The following is a 9,602-nucleotide window of genomic DNA, read 5'->3' as shown; positions in this document are numbered from 1 at the left end:
CCCTCTGCAGCGGTGGAGAACCAGTGTCCTGCGCATGCGCCCCGCAGGTCGGGTGCGGGAGAAACCTGGCAGCCACTTTGACGCGAGCGGGCGGCCTCGGCCACAGAGCCCTTGACAAGGGCGCCGGACAAGCCCAGGCTATCCTGCTCATCGTACCTTCCGTTGCATTGCCAGGCCTGCCGCTCGGCCCCAAGGCTGGGCCAGTGAAGTGAGTCCTCCCACACGGCCCGACTCAGCGCAGCAGCTCGTCCTAGTGTCCTCCCCGCCCCGCTACCGAAAGTGCAGCTGCCGCCCAAGGAGAGCAACCTCTTCAAACGTATCCTGGTGGGTGGCAGGCGGGCCGGCCCTCGCGCTTGCCAGGAACTTCCCGGGGCCGTCTGCGGCGCCCCGATCCTCGCCAGTCCCCCTCGGGCGACGTTCGTCCCTGCTTTGCACCCCAGTACCTGTGGAAGCCCAGCCTTCAGCCGTCAGGGGGGGCCCTGATTTATAATCTCTTTGGGAAATTTCGGCCTCCCCGGCAAGCCACGCCCAGCACCGCCCCTTTGAGAGAGTGTGCGTGTTGGTCTTGCAAGATAGTTACTCACCTAATCTCTTTGGGGCCACCTGCTAGCAGCTGTCTCCTGAACTGTGTTTCTGAGTTGTCATAATCTCGGGTAGCTTTTTAAAAAAAATTTTTTTTAAAATAAATTTCATTTTATCCCATTTCTCCCTTCAAGCCCCCTTCCCTTCCTATGCACAAAAGCTTTGTTTCCATTTTTTCTATTTTCACTTTTTTCTTGTCCCTTCCTTTCTCCCTCCCTCCTCCCTTGTTCCCCTTCTCAACACTTTCTTCCCATTCCCAACATCCATTATACATTTCAGGCCTTATATCCACGTTTAAGTTTCTCACACCAGAGAAACAATGGGGTATTTAAACATATGAGTCCAGTTTATTTCACTTAAGAGTATGGTCTCAGGGTCCATCTATTTAGCTATAAATGTGTGAAGCTCATCCTTTTTATCGCAGAGCAGTACTCCATTGTATTAAAAAACCCTCATCATCTTTATCCACTCATCAGTTGATAGCTTTTTTGCTTTTAACTCGCACAAGAGATTAAATCAGGTCAGACTTGTTGGTTTTGCAGTTGAGGAGAGACCTCACTTTGTTTCCAAGCTGAAAACGGAGGAGTGGTCCTGCACTGAGGACCGCTACCCAGCCCAGGGCATTTGGATGCCCATGTCCTTGGAGCCTTCACAGCTTTCCAGGTTTCATACTTTTGAGGAGGGATGTCAAACATTGCTTTTTTTCAATATGCAGTGAGGACCAAATATTTTAATCTAGTTAACAGATTAGTCTATTTATTTTGTTTATTTGTTTTTTGAGACAGGGTTTCACTATATAGTTGAGACTGACCTGGAACTCACTGTGTATCCCAGGCTGGTCTTGAACTCACAGTGATCCTCCTGCCTCAGCCTCCTGAGTGCTGGGATTACAGGTGTGTGCCACCATGCCTGGCTAGTCAATTTATTTTTTAGTTCAGGCTGGCCTTGAATTTACTGTGATCCGCCCGTCTCAGCTCCAGTGCTGAGATTACAGGCATGCACCATCACTCCTGTAGCACTAGTCTGTTTTTCAAAAAAATTTTATCTGAAAACAAGCATGCACTGTATTTGCTGCACAAGCATTTAGATTTTAAGGGTGAATTTATACTGTTTGTGTTTCTGTATAGTGATTAGCAGTTACTTGACTTTTACTATTAATAACTAATTATAGGATGTTTTCAGTATTGTCACAGGCCCAAAAAATTCACAGTAGTACTGTTTCAAGCCAATAAAAACAGGTGGAATGCAATTTTAATTCTTTCAAGGTACTTAATGTTGCAGGTAATGATAGATCAGTGTAAAAACATAAAGAAAAAAATGGCAGATTGCTTCATTGGACTTTGTATGTATTTATTATTTTACTTTTGTTTTTCTCATACCTTCTCTTTTTTTTTTTCTTTTTCTTTTTTTTTATTTTGAGAAACAGTCTCACTATGTAGTTGAGACTGACATGGAATTCTCTATGTAGCTCAGGCTGGTGTCAAATTCACAGTGATCCTCTTGCCTCAGCCTCCCAAGTGCTGGGATTACAGACAAGTGCCACCATGCCTGGCATCTCATCCTTTGTATTTTACTGAGTATGGATTTGGAGGAGTGAATTTCCATTTTTTTTGTCTCTTTTTCTTTTTTCCTCGTCCAAGGACTTTTAAACATTAATGAGAAATCATCTATAAATTGTTGAATTTCAGAACATTTGGCATAATCTAAAAGATTACAATGCTTCTTTTATGTCTGTATGGGTGTTTTCTGGTTCATATTGTGTCAGTAGTATATAAACTAAAAATACAGAAGGGCCAGGGATTTAGCTCAGTGGTTCCACCACCTGCCTCGCAAGTGCAAGGACCTGAATTCGATCCCTGGTTCAAAAAAACAAAAGTAAATAAAAAAAAAATACGTGATTCAATATTCAGGTTACAAAAAAGCTAAAGATGCTTTATACCCCAATAAATTGGAAAATGCTAAATATTTTCTTGTCTAGGTATGTCATGCTTCTTATAAATTGAAATAAATTGAGCAGAATGCTGTAAAAGTAAATGATTTTATCATCTTACACTTGCAGTAAGTGGTTAAAATTTTGCTACACCAGGCTGGTGTGGTGGTTCACACCTGTAATCCCAGCACTCAGGAGTCAGAGGCAGGAGGATTTCGAGGCCAGCCTGAACTACATAATGAGTTCAGGGTCAGCCTGAACTACAAAGTGAGGCCCTGTCTCAAAAAAAAAAAAAAAAAAAAAAATGCTACATCAAATTCCATGGAAAACAAAAGTCTATAGTGAAATAATAATACTTTGGTATTGGGGATCGATCTTAGGACCTTGTGAGGCAGGTGCGGTGCTACTGAGCTAAATCTCTGGCCCTGAAATTATTTTTTAAGTTTGCTTAGTGGACCACAGTGCTTTGCCAACCACTGAAATTTTTTTTTGTTCTGTACTACTTAAAGACATCCACACAAATTCACAAGGTAGCTTATTACATGTTTTGCATGACTTACATCTGCCTGTCTTACTCCCTTCCTTGGCTGGCTGTTTGTGTTATGTGTCTTAAGGTTTTGTGTCTGACTAGCAACAAAAGTTGAAATTAGAATCTATCTTTTCTCTTAAGGGTGGGTATATAATAGTTCCTTACTAAACTTAAAGTTTTTATCTTCATACTTAGACTCTGGAGCCAAAAATACCTGGATAAAAATTGTAATTCTGACTCTTAACCAGCTGCATGAACTCAATAACTGTGTCTCAGACTCTCTTTCTAAAATGGAGATAGCATATGTGTTATAGGCTTTCCTGGGATTTAAAGACTAAATAAGAACCATGCCCGACACAGTAAATAGGTGTTAATAGGCCAGGCGTGGTGGCACATGCCTGTAATCTCAGCACTCAGGAGGCTGAGGCAGGAGGATCACCGTGAGTTTGAAACCAGCCTGGGCTACATAGTTCAGCCAGGGCAGTCTGAACTACATAGTGAGACCCTGCCTCAAAAAACAAAACAAAACAAAAAAACAAAAAAGGAAAATTAGGTGTTAACTATTATGATTAATATTTGTAGTACTTTTCTTTTCCTTATCTTTTAAAAGTAAATTTTATTTTATTTTGTCCCACCCCGCCCCAAGCCCCCTTGGCTCCCTTTATACAAAAACTTTGTTTTGGGCCAGGGTTTTAGCTCAGTGGATCCACTGCCTGCCTTGCAAGTACAAGGTCCCAAGTTCAATCTCCGGTACCAAAAAAAAAAAAAAAAAAAAACCTTTGTTTTTCCTTTATTTATGAACCCTTGACTTATGCACTCAATTTGTTCGAGAGGGGTGGTTGTCACTCAATTTGGTTGTAAGTCAAGACTATTTTGGGGCCAGAGATTTAACTCAGTGGTGCTGCCACCTGCCTCATAAGCATAAGGTTCTAAGTTCCATCCCTGGTACCAAAAAAAAAACTAACTGAGCTACAAAGACTATTTTTCCCATAAGAAATAATGGAAATATCCATAATGAGTTCTGAACCTCCCAAAGCACCCCTTACCCAACCTTTTCATAATACAAAACCGCCAATAATCTTCTTAGTGTATTCACCAAAAAGTTATAAAATGAGCCTAGTTTACCAGAAACAACAATGTCATACTGCACTCACCATTCAAGTTGATATCTTTGGCTTGCAGAAAGGGAGAGTGAAATGGAAGGTGGTTATTGTTGGGAAGGAGAGTCCCCTTCCATAAGAACATCAGGAATCTGGCTCTCTGGTGTCCTTTCTGTCCTTGGGAGAGTCTGTAGCCCACTGGGACCTACTTCTGGCTCACTAGATCTCAACCTTTCCAGAACTAAAAACTGGTGTAATGTTGGTTGTGTGTTTCTGTCTTTTATTTAACGCTGTTCTGTAGTATGACATGACATTGTCATTAAGCAAGTGAATGCAATGAGTGACTTTCTTTGTGTGGGTCTTCTGTACAAATGTCTGTAGCTCTGTCCATTTTTTCAGGATTTTCTTTATTTTAGGACTTTGCTGCACTGATTATTGATACTCCCTCTCCCCTTCAGAAAGCTCCTCAGCTGCCGTTCTCTGTTGCTCAGCCCGAAGTTGCTGCAGCTCCTCTGTAGACAGTTCCTCTGAGTGTTCTTCCATTTCCTCAACATTACCACTGTCTACCAGAGGCCTGTGGACTCTGCTATAGTGACACTGTCATCAACTCTGGGGTCAATGGGAGGCTCAGGCTCCTCTACACAGCCTTCAAAGTCTGTCTCTTATATAATTTTAGGTCGTGCTTTGTTCCAGGCAAATCTCATTATCATCAGAGAGATTTTGGCCCAGGATCTCTCAATCCCACACAGAAAAGGACGTTCTAATGTTCTTCCAGAACTCTTTCAGGGTTAAGTCTGTATCTGAGACCATCTGGAAACACTTCAGGAACAGCACTTTGGTGTATGGCTTCTTAAAGTTAGGTATAACCTGCTGGACTATACGCTGGAATAGAGAAGCTATATTAGGTGGGAAGAAGTCAATTGAGAGCCATGGGATTCTTCCATATCTTGTGGGTGAGCAGGAACCTTGTCCACAATGAGAGCCTTGAGTGGTAAATCTTTGGTACTGGGGATCAAACTTGGGACCTTGCGCTTATGAGGCAGGCAGTGGCACCACTGAGCCTAATCCCCGGCCCCTCTCTAGATATTTCTTAATAGTAGACAAAGCCTCCCTGATCCACTCAGGCAAAAGTATTCTTTGTTACTAAGGCTTTTGCATTAGATCTGCACATGAGCCCTAGCCTATTTTTCATGACTTTGTTTTCTGAACACTCTAGGAGGTCTCAGAACGATAAACCAAGAGAGGCTTTATTTTGAGGTCACTATTCATATTGGCATGTAGCAGTAAGGCTAGACTATGCTTCCTAGGCTTGTGTCCTGACATTTTCTTCTCTTCCTCGGTAATGTATGTACTGGGCATTTTCTTCTAGAAAAGGCTAGTTTCATCAGGTTGAAAACTTGAGAGCAAGGCCATTTCTCTATGTCATGTGGTGTGTCTAATTTTCAGCAGCCTGGGCCTGCTCATGCTATGAACCCATTCTCGCTTTAAAATTGTGATCTACCCCCTTAGTAGCATGAAATGTCTCACCCTTATCCCTTGCTGATGGTATGCTTTATGAGACCTGCATTTATAGCCCTAGCTTTTTCATAAATTATAGACATAGGCTATAACTTGCCATCTGCCTCTCATTTATCTGCTCTAATAGTAGCCTTTCTACTTAGTCTAATACTGTTGATCGTGACTTGCTACAGGGGCTGAGAAACACCTTTAACAACACTAGCTTCCTTATATGACTCTTCTCAGTAAGATTGTCAAGATTTCCACATGCTCTACATATTAGCTAGCTTGGTCACAAGAACACCACTCATATTTCTCCACGGTTTCCTTCTTTTTGATGTGATTGTTTTCTTTTCCTTACCTTCCTTCCTTTGCTTCTTTGCTAGCATTTTTGGGCCATTTTGATAGCAGGAATCGTGGCAATTATATGAAGTACATACACATCACACATATCTAGGCTCAGACTGACACTCACACTTACATGCACTTTATAACCACATATGTGGCTGGCATTTGGGCTGTAACTCAAGACTTTGGTCATAAGTTAAAAGTAAAATTCCAGTCATAACCCAACTTGTTTGTATGTGAGGCCAGTCAGAACTTGAGAGTCCACTGTAGTATTTTTTTTTCTTTTCCTCAATAGTTTTCTTCTGCTTTTTCCTCCCCTTCTCATTTTTCAAGTAAACTCTTACATTCAAAAATTCTGGAGATTCAACTTGGCTGAAAGGAGGAGGAATCACGTTGGATCTACTCAGAGAAAAATCAGCTTAAAAAACCCTGTTACATTTTCTAAAAAATATTTTCAGAATAGGCAATATATTCTTATCATTCAAAATTTGTTTTTCTTCATCTTCCAGACGTCTAGTTCCCTTTCTCTGACTCAATCAGCACATTCAATTTAAACATTTTTTTCTTTTTGTGGTACTAGGGCCTTGGAATCCTGGGATTTTGCACTGCATTACATCTCCAGCCTCTTAAAAGTTTCAAATTTTGTGACAGGGTCTTTCAAAGTTGCAAAGCTGCCACGGTGGGTTCAAATTTAACTATCCTCCTATGGTAGCCTCCCATAGTGCTGGGATTGAAGGTAAGTACCATCATGCCCTACTAATGCATTAGTCTATGAAGACTTTCTGATTTTCTCTCCTACATCCATCCCTTTGCTGCAGGGATCAATTACGTCCTTATCCATTGCTTGTGTCACTATATTTATTGAGTGGATCCTATTTGTCTAGGTCACAGAAATGTTTATACTAGAGAAGATCTCTGTTTTTCTGAAGCTTACATGATAGTGCAGAAGTCACATTCTAAATAAGTAATTATTTCAGAAAATAAGAGCATTGTATAGAAAATAATATTATAGAGAATAAGTTGGGAAAATAGGAGGCTGACAATGGTAGATAACATGGTCAAGCAATTGATGTGTGAGACTTGGATACTTAGATATAAGGGATCAACTAGGAAAATCTGGGAAAGAGCATTTTAGGTGAAGGAATGGAATGTAAAGGCCCTAAGGTGAGGATAATCCTGGCAAGCATAGTGATAGAACACGCAGGCTGCCTGAACAACATAAATGAGTAGAGGGTGAAAAGAAATGTGATAAATGGTTACCAGAGATAGGCATTGATCATTTAGCCTGGCTGGGGGCATTTATTTATACAGATATTGCTTATGCTTGTGTTAGAATAGTGATAGTCTTTGGAACCAACCAGACCAGAGTTTGTTACTACGCTGAATGTCTTACAAAAATGCTTTGGAACTCTTGAGTTTCAGTTTGCTCATTTGTAAAATGAAAGTGACACCTATTACCCTAAGGAATTACTTTAAGAACTAAGTAAGATACCAAAATGATTAAAGATGAACGCTGGTAAGAATGTAGGGAGTAGTGCCACTGCCTGTCTCACAAGCACAAGGTCCTGAGTTCGATCCCAGGTAACCCCCCAAAAAAATGTAGAAGAAAGGGAACACACCTTTGGTAGGAATATAAACTTCAGCCATTATGAAAGGTAGTGTGGGGTTTCCTCAAAAATAAAAAGCTGGGTGTTGTGGCACGCACCTGTACTCATCTAACATTTGAGAGGCTGAGGCAGGAGGATAATGTAACTGAGAGTTTGAGCCCCGCTTGGGTTACATAGTGAGTTGAAGCAGAGCTTGCTCTACTACATAGTGAGACCCTGTCTCAAAGAAAAAAAAAAAAGGAAAAAACTGTATGATCTAGGTATCCCACTACTGGTTCTATGTCTAAAGGAAATGGAATCAATATGTTGAGACATGTGTGTGCTCCTGCATTCATTGCAGCACTGTTCATAGTAGCCAAGAAATGGAGAAAACCTAAGTGCCCATAAACTGATGAATAGATAAAATATGATGCATATTCACAACAGAAAACTACTGAATCATAGAAAGAACGAAGTTTTGAAATTTTTGGCTACAACGATGAAACTAGAGATTGTTATGTGAAGTAAAATAAGGCAGACAGAGAAATGTAAATGTGCATGATTCCAACACAGTGAAAATGTTTTTGCCAGCTGTTCTTCAAATGACTAATATCTAGACTATATAAAGAACTCAAAAAATCATACCCTCCCCAAATTTAAAGACCCTATCCAAAAATGGGCATATGAAATGGATACTTCTCAGATAAAGAAGTACAATCAGCAAATAATTATATGAAAAAGTGTTTAACATCACTAGTTATTCAGGATGCAAATTAATACAACACTGAGATTCCATCTCACTCTAGAAAGAATGGCTTTCATCAAGAATCAACCAGGAACAAATGCTGACCAGGCTATGGGAGAAAATGAATCCTCCACTATTGGTGGGAGTGTAGATTGGTACAACCGTTGTGGAAATTAATGTGGAGATTCCTCAGAAAACTAAAACTGGAGGTTCCATTTGACCTAGCTATTCCCCTTGGTGTCTTCCTGAAAGAATTACAAGCATCATACCACAATGATATATACACACCCATATTTGTAGCAGCACAGTTTGTAATAGCTAAACTGTGGAAACAGCCCAGAAGCTCATCGATGGATGATGGATGAGGATGATGTATTTTTATACAGTGGAGTAGTATTCTTTATAAAGAAGGATAAATTTGAGACATTTCTAGGTAAATGGATTCATTTTGGGGGAGTACAGGGGATCAAACTCAGGACCTTGTGCTTGTGAGGCAGGCACAGTGCCACTGAGCTAAATCCCTGGCCCCTAATGGATGCATCTTGAGACCATACCCCTAAGTGAAATAAGCCAGGCACATGTAAATATTGAATTGTTTCTCTGGTGTGAGAAACTGAAAAGGTAAGTAAGGACCGAAATATATAATAGATGTTGGGAAATAGGAAGAAAATGTTCAAATGAGAAGGGGAACAAGGGATGGCAGAAAAGGAAAAGAAAGAAGGGAAAAGAAAAAACAAGGAAAGAAATGGAAACAAAGCTCTTGTAAATAAGGAAGGAAGGTGTTGAAGAGAAGGGGTTGGGTAAAAAAGAATCTATATTATGGACAGGTACAAATTCCCTATGATGAATGTGATCATTATGTAAATCTAAGGTATACCAATAAAATTAATAAAAACAAATACTGTATGATCTCACTTATATGTGGAGTCTAAAAATGTTGGTCTGAGTTGGGTGTGATAGTAAACACCTGTAATTGTAGCACTGTGGGAGGCTGAGATAGGAAAATCTCAAGTTTGAACTCAATGCTGGGCAACTTAGTAAGACCCTGTCTCTAAAAAAGGGTTGATCTCATAGAAGTTGAGTAGAATGGTGGTTAGCAGAGACCTGTGAGAATGATATAAATGTGGAGAATTGGGTAAGGTTGATCAGTGGAAACTTATAGTTTGATAGGAGCAGAAAGTTCTGGTATGCTATTGTATAGTAGGTGTCTGTGGAATTACATAATAATGTAAATTTCAAAAAGTTAGAAGAGGAGGGCTGGGGATTTAGCTCAGTGGTTCTGCCG

General features: G+C 40.5%; 1 protein-coding gene across 1 annotated transcript in view; it reads left to right on the top strand.

Moving 5' to 3' along the window:
- Positions 1-34: 34 nt before the first annotated feature.
- Naa16 (N-alpha-acetyltransferase 16, NatA auxiliary subunit) overlaps positions 35-9,602 on the top strand; it is a 67,643-nt gene continuing 58,075 nt past the window's right edge. Inside the window, 2 exon segments of the mRNA XM_033759948.1 lie at positions 35-93; positions 210-471. Coding sequence (XP_033615839.1) covers positions 35-93; positions 210-471 — 321 coding nt within the window.

The sequence above is a fragment of the Fukomys damarensis genome, unplaced genomic scaffold, assembly GCF_012274545.1.
Source record: "Fukomys damarensis isolate Sample0158 unplaced genomic scaffold, DMR_v1.0_HiC HiC_scaffold_38, whole genome shotgun sequence".
NCBI classification, from domain to species: domain Eukaryota; kingdom Metazoa; phylum Chordata; class Mammalia; order Rodentia; family Bathyergidae; genus Fukomys; species Fukomys damarensis.
This window is presented reverse-complemented; position numbering and strand designations above follow the sequence as displayed.